General features: G+C 38.8%; 1 protein-coding gene across 1 annotated transcript in view; it reads right to left on the bottom strand.

Moving 5' to 3' along the window:
• FAR2 (fatty acyl-CoA reductase 2) overlaps positions 1–25,378 on the bottom strand; it is a 154,609-nt gene that overhangs the window by 25,167 nt on the left and 104,064 nt on the right. The window contains exons 2-4 of the mRNA XM_047865882.1: positions 23,587–23,815; positions 7,560–7,735; positions 4,466–4,645 (exon numbers count right to left, since the gene is read on the bottom strand). Coding sequence (XP_047721838.1) covers positions 4,466–4,645; positions 7,560–7,735; positions 23,587–23,775 — 545 coding nt within the window. The 5' untranslated portion in view covers positions 23,776–23,815. The remainder of the gene's footprint in view (positions 1–4,465; positions 4,646–7,559; positions 7,736–23,586; positions 23,816–25,378) is intronic.

Here is a 25,378-nt window from a genome sequence, read left to right as displayed (position 1 = left end):
TTAAAACAAAATGGAACAAATAACCAAAGCCACCCCAGTCCACACACACACACACACACACACACACACACACACACACACACACACGACCTTCCTTTGGTGTATCCCCAGTGCCTACAGAATTAAGTACAATCCTCTACATGGTACTCAAAATCTCAGTATGGCCCCAGACATCTTCCCAGCTTGACCTCTAGCAGCTTCCCTACATGTAACACACGTGCGGCCGAAGTGGACTGACAGCCATATCCCAGACATGCGCCCGGTTTTCCTGCTCCAGTGGCCGTGCCTGGTATGTGCCCTCCTCTTCCAAGTCTGTGTCCTATGCCTGCCTGTGTTTACAAAGCCTTTCTACCTCCGCCAACTCCATCAAACTTAATATGTCCTACTTCCTCTACCACACTCCATATATAATTCTACCCTGTTTTGTCTTGTGTTTTATTATGAGCTCCATGAGAACACGGTCTATATTTTAAGAAAGCACCTTTTAATCTCTTACACTGCCAAATATGTGGGTGTACCGAAAAGACTGCAGCCATGTGACCAGAATCATGTGGCCATGGAGAAAAATGGTGTCTCTGTGACTTATTAGCTGAGAGACTTCTGAAGAGTTACTTAGCCTTTCTGAGCTTTTGTTCCTTTATTAGTACAGCAGTAATGACAATATCAACCCTAGAATATTGTGGTCAGGAACTGAATGTCTGTTAAAGTGTCTTTACTCAAAATAATTGCTCAGTGATGATTCATAGCTGTCCTTCCCTTCTTAATGCATATTTACTAGACTGTTTTAAGTATGCTATATAAAGCAGTAAATATTTATGGATCCACTTTTCTAGTTCCCGACTCTAGTTATTTCAAGTTGTTATACAGGTGCAAAAATCCTTTTCTTCTGTCTCCCCTACGAGGTGGTAACTTGGCCTGAAAAATATGGAAAGCACCAATTCCAAAGCCCTATCTTTTCTGGTCAGTCACGTGCATTTTTACAATAAACATTCTAAGGGCACCTGGGTGGCTCGGTTGGTTAAGCATCCGACTCTTGATTTCTGCTCAGGTCATGATCTCGTAGTTGGTGAGATCGAGCCCCGCATTAGTGCAGAGCCTGCTTGGGATCCTCTCTCCCCCATTCTCTCTACCTCTCTCTCTGCCCCTTCCTGGGGCTAGCACTCCCTCATGTATGCTCTCCCTCTCAAAATAAATAAACTTAAAAAAAATTCTACTTAAGCTGTTATTCTGGAAAACTGGAATTTCATTGGCAATCCCTGATCTAGTCGTGCACATGAGTTTCTAAAGGTAAATACCACCAACTTTAGAAGCTAGAAATATAAAGGCAGGGACATGAGTAAGAATGGTGGCACAATTCCATGACCAAGTGTCTGTGGTAGTTGGGACAAGGGCAGAGGACACCAGCAGGTAGAAGAGAGAGAACAGCCCATTGTTTAATGCTGATTAATGGCCATGTTTGTCATACTAATAAGAAGCATTAACTCCTAATTTCAGTTATTATTCAAATGTGGCTGGGGCGCCTGGGTAGCTCAGTTGGTTAAGCATCCACCTCTTGGTTTCAGCTCAGATCATGATCTCAAGGTCACGAGATACAGCCCCGCGATGTCCTCTGTGCTGAGCGTGGAGCCTGCTTAAGATTCTCCCCATCTCCCTCTGCCCCTCCCCTGCTTGCACACACTTGCACTATCTCTCTCTCAAAATAAAGAAACATTTTTTAAAAAGAAGAAAAAATGGGTTGTCAGAAATAGGGATAAGATATGGGCATACAGGTGTTTTACACATAGGACTTCACATCCCCAAATTTAAGCTTGCTATGGAATTCTGCCATCTATTCTCACGTTTGTCTAAACGAGCAAACAAGCAAACAAACGTCAGCCAGGACAGTGTGAAAATGGTCATCTCATTCCATCAACAAAATTTCATTTCATTCAGCAAATATTTGAGTCCCTACCAAGAGCTGGCAATGAAAGCAAGAAGAAACAAGAGACATTCTCTTCCTTTGTGAAACTCACTGCACAAGAGAGAACACAGATAAATAACCAGCTATTTAGAATAACCCTTGTAAGAGCAATGATAAAGATGGACACGGGGGACGACGGCAACTCCAGAGGAGGCCGCCTCAGTGCAATGGCTTCCAGGGGAGAGCTCTGATGTCTGAGTAGGAATTAACCAGGGAAGCAGAGGTGCAAGTAGTTTCCAGAAACAGAACCGTCACGAGCCAAGGCAGAGAGTTATGAGGCAGAGGACAGACTACTTCAATGTGGCAAGGGGGGGCTGCCGGAGATGATGGTGGAATGTGGTCCTGAATGTAACACTGTGAGTGAATCATGTGCGCTTATGACTTTTCCCTGTTTAAAAAACAAACACACAAACAAAAAAACAAACCTTGGTTCCTTAAGTGCATGCAAAATGTACTCTGTGGAGACAAAAGTTATTTCATTTTTAGTTCTGTTTGGCTGCCTATTTTTAAGAATAATTATACACCTTGGAGAGCATTACATGACAGAGAGACATAAATTTTGTACAAATGTCAATTACAGTTTGATCATAAATCAGGTAGCAATTACCTGCCTTTACCAGGGGATGGATAGTGGGGAAGGATGGAAAGTGCTGAACACCTGAAGATAAATCAACTCCTCTTCTGGGAGATGAGTTTATTCTTGTTTAAAATCTAGGGTTATAGGGGCGCCTGGGTGGCTCAGTCGGTTAAGCGTCTGACTTCGGCTCAGGTCGTGATCTCGCGGTCTGTGAGTTCGAGCCCCGCGTCGGGCTCTGTGCTGACTGCTCAGAGTCTGGAGTCTGTTTCAGATCCTGTCTCTCCCTCTCTCTCTGACCTTCCCCCATTCATGCTCTGCTCTCTCTGTCTCAAAAATAAATAAACGTTAAAAAAAATTAAAAAAAAAATCTAGGGGTATAAAGTGTCTGGACACAGCTTGGGAGGGAGGAAGTGCTATGGAGTACCTGGAGGAGCCCCTTTCTGGGGAGGAACTGAATCTCATTCCCTATCTCTTTTCTCTGGCAAACTCTCCGAGACTTTCAGTGCTGCCTCACATCGTGCTGTGATCTGTCAGGGGCCTGGACAGGTCAACAGTGGAGTGGGCCTCTGGAGTCTCAGCAGTCGAGTCTGCAATCAAAGCAGGTCTGCCCCTTTCGTGGGTGCAGCAAATACGTAAGCACCACGTTTAACAAGAGACAGCACTGTAGAGGGCAGCTGACTGACAGACAATTCGATTCTGTCCGAAAACACTGGGGGTTTCCACATCTGCTCTCATATACCGACTCTGGGTGTCGGAGCATCTTTTCTCCAGCCATCCCGACAAGCTCTGGACTCAGAAGGTTCCTTTGCACCAGTTAAGCAAATCATCGCTTATTAGCGACTTTAGGTAACCTCCCGGTCCTTTAGATGACTTTCATTCTTCTTTGTCCTGGATATTTTAAAATGACAGGTAAAAATATCTATTCTCAGAGCTGTAGGAGATAAAAATGTTTTCCCTGAAGGGAATGAACTCTTGATTTAGCTAAGCTTCATTTTAAAAAGTATATCTTAAATAGAAATACCAGTATTATATGAAATTAAAATCTGACAAACTTCACTGTGAAATAGTCTATTTTCTCTGATGTATTACTTTTTTTTGGCAGAGTTGGTTTGTTTTGTTTTTTTTAAACAAGGTAAACTTGGTAAACTGGACAGAATAAAGAAGACACAGAAGACAAAAATGTACTTATTCTGAGACCATGGTCACGTCCTAAGAAGAAAGTGGTTCCTATTAGCAGGCAAGAAGAGACAAATGCTATTTTTCCTTCTCAATAGGACAATAAGGAAAGTGTATCTGGGCCTAATAGACCAAAAGATGGGCAATTTCTGCCAGATCTGGGAGGATTTCTGCTTACCTATTAGTTCTTCTTTATTAACCGATTAACTGCTATTCAACACTCTAGTGCAACTGCTTCATAGAACTCAATTCATCATCGCTACAAGATGGGCATTGTTGTTAGCCCCACTTCGCAAATGAAGGAACTAAGGCTCAGAGAGGCCAAGGAACCTACTTAAGGTCACACAGATATAAAGCTGCAGAACCCCTGTAGGTCTGACCTTCTTCTGCACTTTCATACTATCTGCTATACTTTTCTTTAGTGACCATGCAAGCTCATTAAGAAGTGAGAAACCACCTCTACGGAAAGCATTCCCAAGTGCCTCTTGCAATCCTAAACTACTTAACAAAACTTTTCTGTGGGATTTATCTATGTCTGGCCTTCCTCCCCACCCCCCACCACCAACCTCTATACTTCCCCACCCTGGAAATAACAGGAATAGCAGGGACAGGGGAGAGGAAACAAGCACTTTTTCAAAGCATGCAGTTTCAAGGATGACTTACTTTGTTACCTCATTAATGAATGACTACAAAGAAGCAGAGAGAACAGCTATCTGCCCACCTCTTGACCCCCCTCATCTGACCCAACTTACTCCATGGAGTCGATGATTTTTTTTGGCTCCACAGGGCATGGATAGATGACTTCATCGATGTGCTTCAGGTTACAATTTGAAAAGGCTGTAGAGATATGTATGAAGGCTTCAAGCTTTGGCATCTGACTGGCCATAAGCAAGAGCTGCTGGGTGGCAGTGACATTAAGTTGCACGGCATGCCTGCAGAAGGTTAAGCAGAGGGAAGAACAATGAGGCAACCCAGCACCCTGCCTTGCTGGAACTGTATCTACTCCAATAACTTGCATGTCCATCTGACTTTTGTGGCTGCACCAAAGGACCGGGAAGATTGGGCGCCTGGGTGGCTCAGTCAGTTAAGTGTCTGACTTTGGCTCAAATCCTGATCTCACGGTTCATGGGTTTGAGCCCAATGTCAGGCTCTGTGCTAACAGCTCAGAGCCTGGAGCTTGCTTCAGATTCTGAGTCTCCCTAGCTCTCTTCCCCTCCTCCACTCACGCTTTCTCTCGCTCAAAAATAAATAAAACATAAAACAAAATCAAAAACAAAAACAAAAAAGGACCATGAAGAAAAGTATGGGTCATGGCTACAGTTACGTGATGCCTGGAATGTGTTATATGTTGATTATGCATTCTGTGCACATAAATCCTATTCATGGAAGCATTGTGCATAGTGCATGTAGATATCACTTGGTTCTAAATCAGCCGGAAGGGGGGAAAATCATAATCCTATGAATTTGTAAAGGGGCTTCTCAAGCAGCCATTAAAAATATAAAAATACATAAACTGAGCCTTTGACTCAAGAAGCTGGAAAATTCAAATAAATTGTAGGGGAGCAACAGTGGATATAGAATGAGAAAGATACATTTCTCTTGCAAAGGTCTGGGTCAGACGTAAAAACTGACGTCAAAATCCTGAATTTTAGCTAACAGAACACAAAGTTCTATACACACAATATGTGGTGACAATGAAATAGTTGATTCTAGAAGTAATATGGCTTATATAATATTAAGAACCCTATTAATCTAACTAAAAAAGAAAAACTAAATGATCCTCTATATGATTTTGAAAAGTTTAAAAATGACATTCAATATCCATTGCCAATTTATTTTTTAAAAATTCACTAAAACAAGAATAAAATGATTAAAGTATGTCTGTTTCACTTTGCTGGCTTGTATCTTGCTTCATGGTGAAAAGTTGGGAACACCCCTTTTAAAGTCAGGGCCAAGAAGGATGCTTACAGTCACTACTGCTAACTATTGTTCTGAACTTCCACCTTGTAATTAGAGAGGAAAATAAAATTGACTAACAGATACAAAAATTATAAAGACAGTCACAAAAATTGTGATCAGATTACATAATTGTGTTTCTGGAAAACAAACAAAAAAGCTAAAACAACTATCCTGGGATATGCAATAATTCATTCAGTAAGGTGTCTATTTATAAAGTTATGTAAAAGGAAAAAAAACTGGAGAATATAATGGAAGAAAGGCACACATTCAAAGCTGAACATTTGAAAAATATGTCAAGTGAATAATAAATAAATGGGATATATAAAGAAAATTATAAAACTTCATGGGGGGGTCACAAAAATTGAATAAACAATACATTGTTCTTGATAGGAAGAGAAAATGGTTTAAAGATGTTAAGTTTTTCTAAATCAGTTGACATATTCAAGGTAATCCTAATTAAAATCCCAACTTTTTAAGAACTTGGGAAAATTATTCTAAGTTTAATCAAGAAGTATAATCAGATGAGAATAGCAAGGAAAATTCTATAAAAGGTGAATGATGTGTGTATGCTTGTCTAATAACATAAAAATTACAGTAATAAAATACTGTGGTATTGGAAGAGAAAGCCTAATTAATGGAACAAAATAAAGAGTTCAACAATGGAAATTTAGTATATGAGTTCATTTTAAATAAAGAGTAAAAGCAAATCATTTAATAAATGTTGCTTAAGAAGTAGCCATCTGTTAGAATTTTTCTCAAAAGCTACTCTACATTCACACCCACACCACTTTTCTTTTTATAGAATTTTCTTATTTCTCTTTACAGGCAAATAAACTTTAAATGGGTCAAAGAGTTAAACATGAATATGAAGCAATAAAAATTCTAGAAGAAATTATGAATAACTGCATAAATAATAAAAATAGTTGAGGGCGAATGATAAACTGTTAAAATATTTTGGGCCTTATAAAAGACAAAAAATTAGTATGCTAAGACTTCGAAGAAGTCGTAAAATTGACAAGAGAAGAGTGTTTCAATAGAAAAACAGTCAAAGAACATGAATTGGCATTTCACGAAAGAATAAAATGCCAATCAGCATTTCAGCATCTTCAACTTTTCTAATCAAAATATGCAATGGCATTTTCATTGCATTGGCAACATTAAAAATAATTAAAGGATTCTAACACAGTGCTATTCGGGTGTCAGAAATCAGCATTCATGCACACAGGGACAATTACTTCAATCACGCCTTTTTGGAAAACAATTTATCATTAACTGTTTAACATTAAACATAAACTGTTTATAACCTGGGCGTTATCTGGTACATCTCTAACAATTTTATTTCTGGACATTTCCCCAAAGTAAAGCACACAAGGATTTATAAAATGCGAGCACAGAGATGTTCATTGAAGAGTTTTTTATAATAGTGAAAAATTAGAATAATCCAAAAATATCCACTAAAACAGAACTGGTTAAGTATATTATATACACATACAATGGAATGTCATGTAGTCATTTGAAATTACAAAAGAATATTTATTGACAATGAAAGACATCCAAAAGTAGAATTGAGCAAATTGCTAAAACATTATCAGTATGATGCCATTATTTTTTGGCAAAGTTGGACATAAATCTATTTTATTATGGATGTGTAAAGTAAAGTTGGAATGGTTATCTCTGGATGGTGAAATTTTTGGAGAAGTTTTACTCCTTTATATTTTTACTTATTGAGAATATATATATATATATATATATATATATATATATATATATATAGTTTGTTTGTTTGTTTGTTTATTTATTTATTTATTTATATTTTAACAGAGACCACGAAGGAACTCACATGCACGTGCATGCGCACACATACAAGCTGTGAGACGAAGAATGTACCTCAGAGGATCATCAAAGCGCACAGTGGCCGCACAGTGGAAGATAATGTTCGTGCAGGAGAGAAGCTCCTGCATGTCCTCCTTGCTGATGGCGAAGTCATTCTGATTGAGATCTGCGTAGATCGCTCTGATCTTCTCATGCACATTTGGACAGACTTCTTTGACCTTTTCAAACAGCTAAAACATAAATATAAATCAATATGCAGAGAGCGGCATCACCACATTTCGCTGACTTGTTTCATGGTCATTTCCCAAACCTGGTTTTGTTTGTAATATCACTCAAAGAAGGCATTTACTCAAGAGCCATTTGTTTTACTTCATGCGATTCGGTCAGTATAGTACAATTTCCGCTCCTCTTAATTTGATAAATGTTAAAAAAAAATCAGTTTTAATTACCAGTAAGGAGTATCTTTCGAACTTTTCCTGCAGGGTGAAGGAAAGGTGAAGTCATCTGTATCCCACCCCATCCTCTTTTCCCCTACAAGGCAGCTTTGTGTTCATACCTTGGTGATTGTTTCCATTTGGGGCTGGGAAATGTGCTTTTCAGCGCAAAACGACCAGCCTTTACCAAGTACCAGCAAAATCACAGGCCTTTACAAAGGAGGTCTTATGGGCACAAGTTCAAAACAACTTGGTTAACTGGCCCAGATGAACAAGATGTCTCAGCAGCACAAACATAATTAGAAAATAACAAATGAAGCAACTTCGTAATGGGTAAAACAAATAAAACTTTTATATAATCTCATTCTAATATCAATGGTAGTTATTGTCTAGTAAGACAATTACATGAGTCTGTACTTTTTATGGGATTTTAATTGATTTCTTAATATTCTAATTTATTTATAAAGGGAAAAGGAATGAGCACTGGCAGTTTTAGCTTTTATTACAATTACTCAGATGGAACAGTCTCTCCTTTCCCCTCCACACAGAAGTCCTGAGGTTAAATTGGTATTTCCCATTTTCTCAGCAAACACAATTTTAATAAAATGGTCTTTGCTTCAACTATTCTGTTAAAATGAAATTTTACTGTGAACAGTGAGGAAAAGTAAGGCTGAATGTTTTAAAAGGTTAGGAGCAGAGAAAATTAGTCTGTGGTTTTAATCATAATACAGTAGCAGAGACTGCCCTCTGTTTTTCTTCAATCCAAAAGAATGTTTTCAGGATCATCTTTGATCCTGAGTAGCAGGTTTCTTCTCTCCATTAGAGATCTACCCTAAGCTTTTTAAATTGAATAGTAAGAAGTTAATCTTAGGTAGTCAGAGGAATCATGTCTCATCTGAATCAGGCAAGACCACGTTCAGTTTTCTAGGTGTGCAAGATGGTTTGGCATTGATCTAGCTGCATTTCAGGGACGAGAGGCAAAAAAACAAAAACAAAAACAAAAAAAACAAAACAAAAAAAACCTTCCAGGCTGCTCCGCCATCTTGGTCCCTCCTCAGGCATGACCATGTTCATTTGCCCTTCTGGGAATCCAGTGAAGGTGACCAGGGAAGGAAGTCAAATTCACACACTGGTGTGGCAAGTTAATAAACTCCTATCTTTGACCTACCGTCTTCCTGCACTGCAGGATCAGCCTTTTCAGTAGGGTGTTAACTACAATTCTGAAAAGAATTTGGAAGTTAAATCACTCCTCAATGCTTTTACTGACATTGGGATTGATGTGTCTAAGGGACTTTCTCAATAAAAGTCATTCTAGTTCTTCCAGAAAAGTTTTTAACAGCTTTTCTAATCCTGATGAATCATATGCATGTTAAATACTGTTTTTCACAATCAAACGCTTTCCTTCTTACAGTCCATGTTAATCATACAACGAATTGGGTATCTGGGGATAAATTTACCTAAAATTCACACAATTCCCCCCTTTTAATAAATGGATTTGTAGAAGGCTCTTTTTTGAGTTTACATGACAGATTTCATTCACAAGAAATTTATTCAGGGTTTCTGTGGAGTCTTTGACTTTGGCCTGTGTTGACTTCTGGCTACATAAGAGTATTAGGTGGAAAATGACTTGTGTGTCCATCCTTCCCGCAGTGGGGTTCCTCACACATGATGTAAGCTACCACACATAGATTTTCCTTTGCCTTCACTTTTATGACTTTAAAAGCAGAGAATACTGTTATGCCAATATTGTACTTTCAGACCACCTGTGCAATGTCAAAATACCACATTTACCGCATTATTATTTTAGGAGATAATTACTATTACAGGAGATAGTGTTCCAATCTATATTCTATTTATTAATTTACATTTATGAGAGGGCATATCTGAGTGAACACAGTGTAATTTATTTTTTAAAACATCTAAGTTTTCTAATCCAGATGGGATTTATTATGGTCAATTGGAATAAATCAGTGAATTGGCTGCATCAGTTCAAACCACAGTGCTAAGTGAGGGTCACATTTTACGATATCCAGGCCCAAGAATACGACTGGTCTCATCTGGACTCTCACCGTTTTGCTACAGCCTCTAACAAAACAATACTTAAATAGAGTGATGAGATTACAGCCAACTGCCATCCAACAGGTCAGTGCTTTTCATAGTGTTATCCACAAGTGAACTGCATTGAAATCACCAGAATACATGTTAAAAATGCATATCTCCAGAGCCCATCCCACACCCACTAAATACAAAATGACGGGGGCACACCAGGTGTTTGATTTCACGTCAAGTTCTCTGGCTGACTTTAACTGATCCCAAGAAAAGAACTTCTTCGGCTGGGGCGTTAACATGGATAATTGCTGGTGAACAATAGTGTATGACTCATCTTCCTTTATAATTGTCCAGACCAGTTACAGGGCATCAGTGGTTTTCAACCTGTGTAGGCCTAAGAGAAATCTAGGCACCGGTTAAGAATGACTTCCTTACTCTACGCTCAGAGATCCTGACTCAATAGGTTTGGCATGCAACCCAGGAAGCTGTATTTCTTAACCAGCTCCACCGACAGGTCTGGTATCTAGGTACCATACTTGGTGAAAATTAGTTTTGAAAGTTTGTGTCCATTTTTAAAGTCAGGGGCTTAAATTACCCCCTCTGGTTGGTAAATTCCTTGATTCTTGTTTATTTCTTTATGCTTGACTGTACCCAGTTCATTGAAAAGACTCAAATGTTGCTTGTTAAATTGAAATGAATTACTGTAAGAACAGTAACAGAACCATGAATGGGAGCTAAATTCCTGAAATCCTTTGGTTACCAGCTCTTTTGTGTTGGTGGGATGAAAGACAGAGGATAACTACTAAAAGTAGAAGGAACAAAGTGTTCCCTTGGGTCCTCTGCATTGACTGCAAACGTGGATGGAAAGGATCAGCACAGAACCTTTGCTTTCGTAATAACGAAAAAACCAGAGGACAGAGGAAATGTTGCAAATGGGTCCTCAGTGGACACCAGCTCTTCTGAAAGTTTCTTTTGCTGATGTGAGACATTCACTAAAGGTAAGAAAAAAAAACCAGATGGAACAAAAATGAGTGAAGAAAAGAAATTTTAAAAATTTCACTGAAGATCCACCAATAAGGAACTTCATATAATTATTTTAGGTTCTAAGAGTTTATCATATTCCTTCTCATATATATTTTATTTAATGGCACAGGAGTGAGAAGGTAAAGAGCAAGTAATTACCTGCCATATATGAAAACTCAAGCAGAGGACTGCTGTGTTTCCATTTTCTGAAACCCTTTTCTTGACAAAGGCAGGATACTTCTGTGGTCACTGGAAGATCACAGCTGAGAGGCGATCTAACCATTTCAAACTGATAACAAAGCTACACATTTCTCTTGGAAAGTGTAGGAGTGTTCTATTGATTCGATGTTACACAGACAAGTATTTCTCTCTCTTAATTTGTTTTAAACACAAGAGATTATTCCATTTATGGCAATAGTTACTGACAGCCCAGAGGCAAGAGAGAAACTCTGCAAATCCGAAATAGGAAAATTCAGCAGAAAGAAGACAAGAGACATTTCTGGATTCAATAATCTCCTTGGGTAGGACATCTGTAGGCAGACACTACAACTCTGTTTTTATTAGAAGCAGGAATTGAACAAGGGGTGGGGGTGGGGGCATGACATTTATGTTATGCTTTTGAAACAATGTAGATGTCCTGAACTTGGATTTCTACAATCAACTTTTTACCCACATGACCTGACTTTGGAGATATCCACAGGGGATTCAGTTGCTACTTCCCAGGGGAACGTGGAAAGTCATAATATCTTTAATAATCATGAGAGTCTTTGATCTTTATTCAATGTACTGACTCCCTCTTTTCAGATATAACTATGTTATTTAGTTCCAGTAGCCCACAAAATTTGCCTACTATTTTTAATTGGGGGAAAAAAGGTAAGGTCCCTTAACCTAAAGGGCAATCTCTGTGGAGCACCAGGGGTCCAAAGCAGAAAAGAGCTTACAACATTTTTGGGAGAAATTTTGGAATGCTGTGTAAGGGCAAATCAACAGATTCTGCAAGTTAGCTCTTGGACAAGAAAGACTTATCAAGAAAGGATATAATCTAAGTTGAAAACAGTTAAACACAAATAAGTGCAAGTAAACTAAGGCAGAAACTATCATGAAAATTTACAAAATGTTAAGATTTTGCTAGTTCACGAATAACTCTCATAAGATATAAAGGATTAACGTAGAAGTTTTTATTACCTCAGCAAGGACCATTTCTACAGGACCATAAAGCAGTATGGTGTAGCAGTGTGGTTATTGAACTTTGGCATGCAGCTGGGTTAACTAGAAAGTTGTTTAAAAAAACAAAAAACAAAGCCCTAGGTGTCCTGAACCTGGAGATTCTAACTCAGTTCTGAGTTGAAGCTTGTGTGTCTGTACTTTGAAAAAGTTCTCCAGTGAGTCTGATATACACTGTAGGTAAGAGCCCCTGGCATACTAGAAAGATCTCAGGCTCTTTGGAGTCAGGAAGGCCTGGGTTTGAATCCTACTGCTGCCATTTATTAGCTGTGTGACTGAGGCAAGTTACTCACTTCTTGGGGCCTCAGTGTTTTTATTTGCATGTTCATCTAAAATGCTAATTGTTAAACTATATCATTCTGTGTTCTCAGAGAACTAATGATTCAGCATATATTCTGCTATTCTTAAAAGCAATTTTGCATTAAATTTTTTTAATTCACTTTGCATAAAAATCTATGATAAACACCAAAGATGACACAGTGGCCAGTCTATCATCTTGTTGTTTTATGCCCCCAAGGTAATTTTCACAGAATTCCTTGAGAATAAGTACGCGGACCAAAGAGGAGGCAGGGTGGCTAGGAAGATGGAAACCAATCTTTTTTTTTTTTTTTTTGCTTTTTTTTTTTAAAGTTTATTTATTTATTTTGAGAGAGAGACAGAGATAGAGTGAGTGGGGGAAGGGCAGAGAGGGAGGGAGAGAGAGAATCCCAAGTAGGCTCCACACTGACAGTGCAGGGCTCAAACTCATGAACCATGACATCAAGACATGAGCCAAAACTGAGTGGAACGATTAACCGACTGAGTCAGCCAGCTGCTCCGATGGAAACTAATCTTAAAATTACTTCCACTCTCTACAGAATTGGTGGCATCTCTGCATTCTCCAGGCTAACGGATGGGTAAAGTGGTGATACTAATCCAGAGGTGGCCATGGTTTTCCCTTCCTAATGAAGTGGTCATCATTGGGAAGTATAATGCCTGGAGAGCAAGGCTTACTGCCAAGACAACCAGGGCTTGGAGGATGCAGTTTCTTGGGGAGGCAATGCAATGTGGTGGGGAAGGTGTAAGCTTTACAGGTAAGAGAACAGTGTTTAAAATCTTTGTTACTTCCTTGGGATTTCCTTAGATAGGCGACAACCTTTCTTGGATTAGTTTGTCATCTGTGAAGTAGCAAGAAAGCATTCCACAGAGTTGTGTGAGGGTCAGATAGGGTCAGGAAAGTCAGATGCCTAGCATAGTACTTGCTACTTCAGTTCTTGATAATAGGAAAACTCCTTTTCCACATATACAATAATACTCAGTTTTCAAGAGCTGCTAATCAGACGGCTGTGTGTGTGTGTGTATTTGCTGGGTCGTCGAAAGGTTTCTGATTATACCATGTGATCCGGATACCTCTGCAAACTGAATGTATTCCAGAGTCAAGTTGAATCTTGTGGCTTGATGACTTTTTGAGTGAAATGAGTATGGGCAATTTGAAGCTTTTAAGAAAGAGACCTGATATCACTGGAAGAAATTGAAAAAGAAGGAAAGAAGTTGGATGTGTGAAATCATGCCAGAGATTGAATTACCTAGTAAATTGTATTGCAAAAGAAAATAAGAGATTGGGAAAATAAATTGCTTCTGCTTCTGGGACTGTTATTATATCCCCAGGACTAAATCAATTTCTTTAATTTTTTTTTTCTTAAGAGAAAGGAAATGACCCACAGGGGGTTGGCTTAACATGCTTCAACTAATCTGAGTTGAGTAACTGTCAGACTGAAGGCCATTTACACTCTTTTAAAACTGTGTATTTGTTAATCATGGGAAATTTAAATTCCTGGCAAGATTATATTCTAATTGTCCTAAGTTCATAGAATCCTCTTGCTTTTTGTGGGATGGTTTCTCAGGAAAAATAAAATCTAGTAACGGAACAAAACTGGCTTTGGGAATTTAAAATACAAACTTCTGTTTCCAGTTGCCTTTGCCTTATATAGAGATTTAACAGAACCATTAATGCCAATCAGAAATTCATTTTTGAAAGTTGGGAACAAGCAGATCTTACACAGGGTAGCCTTGAACCAAGCATGAAAACGCCTTTTTTCCTCATGAAAAAGTCTCTGAAAATTAACAGGGAACTTCTACGCAAAATGAAATGAACATTTCTGTTGAGTGTTTCTTAATACTTAACAACGTCAGATTGTTGACTTCTTTTGCAGGTGTTACTTGATTCAAAGTTAATTTGTTTAAATGCATTATTTTTCCTCTCAAGGATTATTTTGTCTAATGCCTTCTAGAAACTACCAAACAGTGATAGTTTGTGAAAGGAGTCAATAAACTATTTCATAAAATGTTACGGTCTCCCATTGTCTTAAACCTGGTTAGTTCTGTGAACTGAGAGCCCAGTGTGTGACCTTGTATGATACATTAACCACAGCTCTCCAGGGTATTTCAGAGTTGATTTATCTCATGGGCAAATAAGGGCTTATTGAGTAATTCACATTTTTCCAGAGAAGTTGACTTGAAGTATCCAGTGCAACCTGCCAAGCCCTACCTTTGTTTAAAAATCCACTTCATAGTGACATTGTACAAGATAGTCCCGCCCTGGAAACCTTGAGCTTTGCCTGGTCTTCTCGGAGGATTAAAAAACCCAGCATCTAAACCCAGCATAATGTTATTATGTTCAGATGATTCTACACCCAGCATAATCTCATGGCAACCTTTCCCTTTTTTGATTACTATAGTTTAATAGGAGAAGCCCAAACTTTCTACGGATTCTCTCAATAAAACATTTTTTAGATACTAACCTCTCAATCACTCTTAATTAACTACCTCTTAATATAATTCAACTACCTGGGGTTTTATTTTTCAAATATGGACATTGTCTCTTTGATGTTTTCTTAAGCAGTTATTAGGAATAGATTACAACCGATTTAAGACCCTAAATTGGTATAAGTAGGACATGATTGTTGTAAAAAGGAACACATCTTTAAGGCACTAAAGACCCTCAAAACACATTTCTTGGAACTTGACAACTGAATGAGTTATTGGCAACCCATTATCTGCTGTAGTGGGGAAAAGCCAGGTCTTATTAAGCAAAGTCATATTCAAGATAGCAAAATAGATAAAATATCAATTTCTCTATCTAAAATTGTTTTTGCTACAGTGAAAAGCTGGTTCGTTGAAAAATGAATACATTTTTCATAAGTAAGAACTAAGCGGCCAGCATGGGAGCCCTGGGGACCCATGATTTGAACAGCACGGGTCTGTGATGAGCATATTCACATTTCAGCACATGGTATCTGGCTTTTTTTCCTTAGATGTTTCTCAGATTTTATGAAATAAACTAGAAGATTAAAAAAATAATAATGCTAGAATCATATTTCTAATACAAATCAAATCAAATTATTTAATTTTGATAAACAGTTTCAAAACTCACAGTCAACTGAACTTATATCTGATGACCTAGTTTTGGAAATTCATGATTGCTTTGCTGCCTTGCTTATTGGCTTTTTTAAAAAGTGGGTGTTTCTTCCCCCACTATAAATGTGAAACATGTTCATTGTTACTGTATTTGCAAGACTTTGGGAAAATATTCCTGCTCTCATTTGTTCACTATGAAAGAGGGTGCTTTCTGCCTTACCATAAAAGTAAACACGCTCATGATGACTGTAATTTGAAAAGTTGGAAGTGCCAAAAAATAGAATTAATTCAAGATCCTACCAGCATTTAAGGACGTTTGTTGAGGTGATACTGAATATGGTTTTGCATGACTTTTTTTGCACTCAATATATGAGAAGTGTTTTCTCATGTCATTTAATAGTTTATAAAATATGACCTTTAATGCCTACATACTAGTCTAACAAATGTATGTATTGTTGTTTACATTATCATTCCTCGACTGTGGAACTTTCAGATTGATTCTAGTTTTTGCTACTATAAATCATACTACAATAATATGTTGGTACAATATTTGTGTGTCTCTGGTTGTTTTCTTAGAGTGCCAGCTTAATTGTCTTTGTGAGAAAGTCTTCAAGAATCTGCCATCAATTCAGATATCTTTCCCTCTATTGATATAGAGAACTTTCCTTAAGTGCTCTGAAAATACTTCAGAAACTTAGTTATATATAAGAAACTGGTCTGTTCTGATTCATGAGCCCCACTTCCATGTGGCCAAAGGATGAAAAACAACCTTATTTCCAAAGCATTTCCCACTTAATTGTCTCCCTCTGAAAGCACGGAATCAGGAAGCGAGAGGTGGTATCTGTCCATACAATGAAAGGAAAGAAATGAATCAGATGCATGAATTTTGATAGATACAACAGATGTTCTCTTGACTGTATTTCCTGGGGACATAGTGGGAATCAAAGGCAAACTGATAACATTTTAATTTATTATGTCTTAAAGAAAAACTTCCATGGGCACCTGAGTGGCTCAGTCATTTGAATGTCCAACTCTTGATTTTAGCCTGGGTCATTAACCCAAGGTCATGGGATTGACCCCTGTGTGGGGCTCTGCGCTATGCATGGAGCCTACTCAAGATTCATTCTCTCTCTCTCTCTTTCTCTCTCTCCCTCTCCCCAACTCATGCTCTTTCTCTAAAAAAAAAAAAAAAAAAAAAAAAAAATTAAGAAAAGACATACTTCCAAGCCTAACTTCCCTGATATGACATAACATACCTTTATCTACCTTTTAAGAATACCATTGTACTTTGAGGGGCGCCTGGGTGGCTCAGTCAGTTAGGTCCCTGACTTCGGCTCAGGTCATGTCTCACAGTTCGTGAGTTCGAGCCCCACATCAGGCTCTGTGCTGACAGCTCAGAGCCTGGAGGCTGCTTCGGATTCTGTGTCTCCCTCTTTCTGCCCACCCCCGCTTGCTCTCTGTCTCTCAAAACTGAATAAACATTAAAAAATTAAAAAAAAAAAAAGAATACTGTTGTACTTTGAGATGAATTAGAATTTATACATTGCTACGTGTGAATGAAGAGAAATATTGCTTAAAAATGATACCAGGCCTCACTTAGGAATAAGGTATGATTGCATTTAAAGCACCCTGTCTATGTCAAAATAAAGTTAAGTGACAGAATAGAAACTGGGTCTTGATTTGTGGATGATATTTAATAAATATTTGCAGAATCAGAAGCCTATCAGAAGAAACACTAACCCAGATAGTAAAGTTCTTCTGAGTAAAAACCAGGAGCAAGAGTGGCCATACAATAGAACTAAAGTTTGGCCTGGACTCAGACAAGACCACTGAGAAACTAGAATGCATTAAACTTGATCATTCAACAAATTTGGTTGATTACCTACCAAGTGGACAGTGATAACACATGAGAGTAATGACAATGCAAAGGTCTTAGACTTAAAATTTAGAGGGAAAAGTTGGGGTAATAAATGTGTTATTAGTTTTGGCTAATCCAATACACTTGAGAAAATGGTGTATTATCTGCCAAACGTAAGACTCTTTTACTCCTACTGGATTTGACATTAGGAGATCATAAAAGCAGACAGAATTATCAGGAAATCAAAGGTTTATGGGCACATTCCCTGAAGTATAACCCTATCTTGGAAAGTTGATTGTGGCAGCCCACATATTTGGAATAGCCAACTTGCACCTTCCCCCCAAATTCTAACCAAATAGAAGAAAACTAGAATTCATATGGAATATTCTTACTTTTAAAATATCATGCTACAAAAATGTTAAACTACATTATTCCCCTTTTAGGTAGAAGTCCAAGATCTGTCCATTCTGCATGCTTCTATCTGACCACGTACGTCAAAATTTTATGAAAGAATAATGAATGCCTTTGCTACAAAACCAGAAATAGCTAGAAACTTAAGAAGACTTTTCCATGTGCCAATCTCTTGAGCATTTTGATGCTACAGTAATTGTTTCCTTTTAAGACACTCATTTATACATATCTTCAGTAGTTTCACTTTACAACAGCAAAGGCTTCTTTAGGGAGAGGACAAAACTTTAATTAAGAAAAGAAAAATATTTTTATTCTGAGGGTGAATTTAGGAGACTGTGTGAAGACAGTCTTAGCAAAGGGGTGGGTATGTGAGCCTGACTGTTTACAGAAAGCTAACTTTGTATGCTGGACTTGATACTATTGGGACTATCCTGAAAGATATGGAGAACAGGTTTAAAAATTTCAACTGGAAGACATCTATGGGACTAGAAATGGAGACTTCTAAGCATTCAGGGATTCAGCAAATGGCTGCTGGTTGGTTTTTTCTTGGTTTTAAATGACAACTAACCTCAAGTTTAGTTATCTCTGCAGTGGAGATGACCAATTGATGGCTATGTTTTAGATTAGTGAATGTCAAAAGCTGATTATTTTATGCTTTACATTAACAAAACCCATAGAGAAATTCTACTTCACCTTTTTAACCCACAAGTCAGCTTTGGTTTCTCTGCACCTTAATTGAGTTGTGATTGATTACACTCCCAATTCAAGATCCCCAAGATTATTCAGAATTCTCAGGTGGCTAATTTTTCATTGCTGTTTCTGCTCTTGCTCTTTCTCTAACTCAGTGATGCACTAAGATTATTTTATAAAAACATATTTTGCCTAACACATTTAGGTATTCTGTATCAGAATGCATTTTGCTGATCCTCTATTCCATGAGTTGGCAGAGTTCTTCCATAAGGGGAAAACGTAGTATGATTTCTGTTTCAATTACTCAGCTAAACTCATTACAATCACAGATCCCACAATTAATTTCCCATCTTCATCAGCTGAGTGCTGTTTTATTACCATTATTTAAAATAGCGGAATCATCCAGCTTTCAGAAGACAAAAAAAAGGCCTTCAACTGGAGTGCCATCCCCTAAAAGATAAAGCTCAAGCTTCCATATTTGAATAGTAATATTAAAAACTAATAATTGCCAAGTTCTTATCCTGGTCCAGGCACTATTCTAAGTGTCTTTCCTGTATTAGCTCACTGACATCTCACAACAGTGTAGAAGACAATAGCCATTAGTATCCTTATTTGGGTTACTCAGGCTCAGTTATGTAAAGGCACACTGCTTGGTGGAGAGAGGACACCAACTCAGGTCTGTGTGACTCCTGAGACCAGGCTCTTCTCAGGATGCTTGCTTCCTAATATCCATTCTTCTGGGTCTTGAGAAGTATCTAAATTATCATTCAGATGTTCTCCATTCTCCATGTAGCCACTGTGCCTCAGGAGAAGATGGTCTCACCCCAGCCCCGGGGAAAGACTTACTTATCTAAGTGAACTCTTACCCTCTGCTCAGTGGTTAGCTTAGATCTGGAGTTTCTGCATAAATCAGTATATGTCATACCACATGTGATAGGGGTTGGTCCAGAAATGGACATATAACCTACCCCAGGCTGGTAAGATATAAGGGGAAATACGAGGTTTTCAAGAAAAGAGGTTTCATCAATCTTGAAAGAGAGTTTCAGGGGGAGCCAGCCTCTCTTTATCCAAAGGCTGTCATATATATATGTATGTGTATATGTATATGTATATGTATACACACACACACACACACACACACACACACACACACACATGAATCTTGCAATAACAACAACCATCTTATTCATAACTGGAATAAAACTAGAACAAAATGGCAGAGCTGAGAGAGTCACAGACCAAGGTGGCCAGAGCTCCAGCCCACTGCCCATGACTGTGGTCCTGGAGTTTCCCATTGTATAATCAATATATCATCTTTGTTTTCTAAGCCGGTTTCAATCGAGTTTTCTTCCAACTGAAAGTGAGCTAACTAAAACAATTGTGTGTATGTAGTCTTTAAGAATCTGGCCTGAACTAGCATGCCTTTCTAGTTCTTAAAAACTCACTTGTTTGGGGCTAAGCAAGTCACCCAGAGGTTCTCAAATATACCATACCAGCCATCCATTTGCAGGTGTGGTTCTTCCTGCTTAGACTGCCCTTTGGTTTCCTCTCTCTGGAGAACTCGTGTTGCATTGTAATCATGTTTTACATGACTATCTCCATCACTTGACTTGGCCATGTCATTTTTGTCTTCATATCCTTAGTGCCTAGCATACGTGTGACACATAAGCAAGCACTTCAGTAAGTGTAGCGTTAATAAAAATGAGGGGCAGCATGAAAATCTTAATCACAGCATGGTCCTTCCATACAAGACACTCAATCATCTAAATGAATGCTGTCTAAAACTCTGTGATTATAGAAATGTTCTATACCTGTACAGTAAAGCAGCCAGCAGCACACGTAGCTATTGAGCACTGAAATATGGCTACTATGACTGAAAACTGAATTTTAAAGTTCATTATTATAATTAATTTGAATTTAAATAGCCACATACTCTAAGTCAAAACAAAAAACAAAACAAAAAAATTAATATAATCTGGAAGGGGTTTTTTTTGTGCAAAAGGAGTCTATTCACATATTTTAAAAATGTAATCTTAAGGTTTGTCTTTCTTTTGAATTTTTAGTTTCAAAATGAATATGAGCAATAATACCTTATACGTCACAGTCAGTAATAAGGATTGGGCTGTCCCTTCCCTGCACACAGCCTTCTTGACAGCCAATCAGCAAGAGCATCCTCATATTCTGAGGCAAGAATTCATGATTTTTGTAGTGGAAACTTTTCAGTTTTTGAATGCCCAGAAATAAAATAAAGCACATCATTTTTCCCCCCATGGAAAATCTTTTGTAGGTATCAAATTCCACATAGCCAAGAAAATGGGTCTTTGCATAACTAAAGCCTGTTTTCTTTAACATTTGTTTAGTTTTGAGAGACAGAGCTTATAGAGTGTGAGCAAGGGAGGGGCAGAGACAGAGAGAGACACACAGTCTGAAGCAAGCTCCAGGCTCTGAGCTGTTAGCACAGAGCCCGACATGAGGCTTGAACTCACAAACTGCAAGATCATGCCCTGAGCCAGAGTTGGACATTTACCCAATTGAGCCACCCAGGCACCCCTCCAAAGGCTTGTTTTCAATAAGTGATGGAATCTGTTCTTTTTAGCAATTAACGTTTCTGTTATAAATGATAACATAGAAGTAAGGTGCCTTAAAAAATAATCATAGTGTATAAGCTTCTCCAAATTCTTTAGATGTCCAAGGAATTCAATAAATAAAAGTACTAAAAAAAAGAAAAGAAGCCCCACAAAACGGTCATGCAGACATGGTGTTTTACCACAGATATTAAGTTGATCAGCCATTTAATGTGCAACAGATTTCTTTCCTCCCATAATTCATTTAGGTAAAATTTATGGAGAAAAGAAATCTATACAATAAACCCTAATTAGCATAACAGTAAAAAGTGAGGCCACAGGGGATAGTGGTTAAAACTATACCATACCTAATGATGTCAGACTTGGGTTTGAATCCAGAAAGACTTGAGTAGGGGAGAGAGATAGAGTGAGGTGGATAGACAGACAGACCACTCTCGGGTGAGCAAGGTATTATTACCCTACTTACAAATAAGGAAACCAAGGCTCATAGATACAAGTATATATCTTGCCCACCGTCACATAGCTATTAATTGCTAGTGCTGAGGTTCAAACCCAGGTCAGTCTGCCTTGTGAAGCCTATGCTTTTCAAGCACTATCTGATGATAACAGACAGTTCCCAGGTGATATTGATCCTGCTGGTCTGGAAACCACATTTTGAGAACCACTATACATAAAGGTCAATAGCAGGCAATAAATAGCCCAATAGTGGGAACAAGTGTGGAGATTTGCAAGTCAGTTTCACAGATAAGTTATGTACAGTACAATCAAGATCTTCAGGACAAAAGTAATATTGTTGTGTGATTGAAAAGAACAGTAGGTAAAGACAGTGCTGACCACAAGACTCTGCCACAATATTTATCTAGAGATCTATTCGCCGGCTACAAAGCTAAAAAGGCATGTCTGCTATGTGAGAAAAACAAACTCCATTAGGGATATATAAGTGAACACAGCTGTCTGAAGAGGGATCTAGATTTCAGCTTTATGCCACCTTATCATTTTGGTCTTAAGACCCACTAGCTACAAAGCAGGCAGTGTTGGGCAGAGGCAAGTGTGTTGCCTCAGGGGCCAGACTGAGATCTAGAGTCTGACTCTCATTTACCACCTGGGTGACCTCTGGTAAGTTAACACTCCAGGCCTGTGTTCCCATCCATAAAATCTGGAAAATGAAAATTGAGGATATTAATCATTCTTTTTTCATCAGGCTGTTGCAAAAATCAATGGGGTAAGGCACAAAAAAGCCTTTGAATGGTGCCTGCTATGTACTAGGTGCATAAGTACTTAATACTAAGTACATAAGTACTAACTACATAACTGTCAGCTACTATTATTTGTCCCACTGCTGAGTCAAGCCATGAGAAACAGGAGAGGCTTTCCTGATTCTCTTGATGATCATTTGTACCAAAATCTCATCCAGGTACCTGCAGGTAAATGTGATCATCGGGGTTCCTGAGTGTCTGTAATGTGCTGTGCTAACAGATACTGCCTCCGTTAGATGGGAGCATTCCTACACATGGGAAAGGAGGCTTTTTATAAAAGAAAACAAAAAAAACAACAACAAGAAAAACACCTTATTTAAATTTTCCTTTTGCCAACCCTAAATGACCCTGCATATTTCGAAGAGGCCTCTGAACCAGACACATGCCTTTTTTTTTTTTTTAATTTAATTCCTGTGGCAATCCTGGGAAGTCCTTGTCTCTCTTCCTATGTAGAACACCGCAAACCGGAGCTTACGAGGTAAAGTGACAATAAACTGACAAGCCAGAATTTGAGCTAAGATATGCTTGAGACCAAAGCCAATACTACCCTCAGATTTATAAAACATGGGAGGATACGTATAATCTTTTATTTAAGGAGTGAGGGGGTCTGATACACAAATGCTCATTTATGTATGTAATATTTCATGTTCCATGTTTTCCCCTTAGAAGAACCGATGGAATAATACAAATACCAAGTTACCATAGATAAGTATGTAACACCTAAACCTTGTGGAGTGTGGACAACTGCCAAGTATTATCGCATGGCTACTTACTAATCATACCTGTTCAGAATAGAATAGAATATCCAAAACTTGGGGGGGGGGAACTACCTTGAATTTAGAAGTAGGAAAGGGTTCTGTTGAACTTTGACAGATTTTGAGGTTGGAGAGTCCACTCTGGGGATTTTAGCATTTTTGATTCTTACTCAGTAATTTCCAGAACATAGAGTATCTGCTCACCTGCCCTGGACAGAGCCTATGCCCTCTTTCTTCTCCTACAGGAAAACACCACAGATTTCTATGAGCACCTGATTGCCATCTTGTCTCCTCTCCTCTACCTGCCCAGGCATCCTGGGCCCCGCAACTTGCAATCTGGGGCTGTCAGGGAATATTGTAGTGAGTCATCTTGCCCCAAGGCTCTTCCCCTAAGGCATACCTTACTATTTAGGATCTGGAAAACCCTCTGCTGCGTAGTCTGGCCAGCCTTGGTCCTCACAAGGATGTAAATGACTTTCAGGTCTGGGCTGGTGCGAAACAGCTTCTCCATCAACACTTTGCCCATGAAGCCTGTGGCCCCAGTGATGAGAATGGACTTGCCACCATAGAAAGCTGCAATCATGGACATGATTCTTCTCTTTGTCTTTTATAGCTCCGGAAAGAGGTTCCTGAAAAGGAAGAGAAATAACAAAATGTTACATTCTCAGAAGCTCAAAAATACAGTCATTTAAAATGTTTCTGATGCTTCCAGGAGTTTTGAATGTAGAAAAAGGCCCAAGTGAGGACATCATGGTTTATTGACAAATGATTCATTTCAATCGAGATTTATTGAGATCACTTTATTAAATGCCAGACTTTATGCCAGGAATTGTGGGCAAAAAATGAGTGAGACATGGTTCTTGCCCTCAATAAATTGCTATTATTCAAATGGAGGCCAACACCTAAATACATCATTAAATATAATACATGAGTGCTAAAACAAAGGGGGTCACAGAGGCGGGGTGTACAGCAGGATCTGGAAATTGCAGAAAGGCCCGCCTGAATAGGTGGTGATGCATGAGGTAAAACTGGAAGGCAGAGAAGGGCTGGGGTAAAGGTGTCCCAGTCCAAAAAGCAAAAGCAAAGGTACAAGCTATAGATTGTGCTATATGGAGGAAATAAAAGGAGTTCAGGGTTATGAGAATGTAAATGATAAGGCTAGTAGTGGCCCCAGAGCCTGTGAAAATTAAGCTGAGAACAGCCATCACATTTTTTGAAACTTATGATGGAATTACCATTACAGTGGCAGTTTTATTTACAGAAAATATTGGAACAAATAGCTTTTGGTCTCACTTGAACTAACAGGCCTTGGCCTACCTACCCATTTCTGAATAAATATGCTTTTCTCTTCCTTGAGCTAAAAAGGGGCCCCGTGCCTCCCTTTCCCTGTATGCTGGCTATTCTTAGGGTTGAAATGTGGCAAGAGACAAAGGGCAGAGAAGCTCGAACAAGTGAAGCCACAGACCAGGGACTTTGTTAACACTGAAGTGGCTCCAGGTGATCTATCGTCCGTTTCCGGCCATTGCCAGGAACACAGAGAAGGAGCAAATCTGGCAGGGGGAAGCCACATGCGGCTTTTGGATCCTGGGCCTCCTGGAAAAGGCACCATATGCTGTAGTCATGCAACGTGAAGTGTTTCGTCTTTAAGCCTGGGTTTAAAACTGTCCATTGGAAGCAGCGGTGGAGAGCTTTGAATGAAACAGTGCTGTGGTGTGGGTGCAGACTTCCTTTCTGTCATTGTCACTGACGGCCATCTGTAGCCACTCCCCGGTAATCTGCTGGATGGGGTTGGGTTGATCTTGCAAAACACAAGCTCAGGGACTGGCCCTAACATCAGAGCTCGTGAAGAAGACAAAAACAGGCAGAAGAGTCAGCACCCTGCCTTGTCAAGTCCAGTCAGGATTACTCTGCCAGTAACTCCTCAACGAACTCCCTAACTTCTCATAGTCATAACTTACAAATTGTAATTATAGACATAGTTTATACTGTAAGGAATTTGAGGCTGTTCTTGGGCAGAGCTCTTTGCCTTTGGAGGATTCGTTCACTCATGAATTCACTCAACAAGTAATTTTGAGGACCTATCATGTCGGCATCTGTGCAAAGTTCCAAAGATTAACAGATGAATAAGGCAAACAGACCCTTGCATTCCCTTTAGCAGAAGAGGCCAACAACATAAAAGTAAGTAAATATGC

The sequence above is a fragment of the Prionailurus viverrinus genome, chromosome B4 (assembly GCF_022837055.1).
Source record: "Prionailurus viverrinus isolate Anna chromosome B4, UM_Priviv_1.0, whole genome shotgun sequence".
Lineage (NCBI taxonomy): Eukaryota > Metazoa > Chordata > Mammalia > Carnivora > Felidae > Prionailurus > Prionailurus viverrinus.
This window is presented reverse-complemented; position numbering and strand designations above follow the sequence as displayed.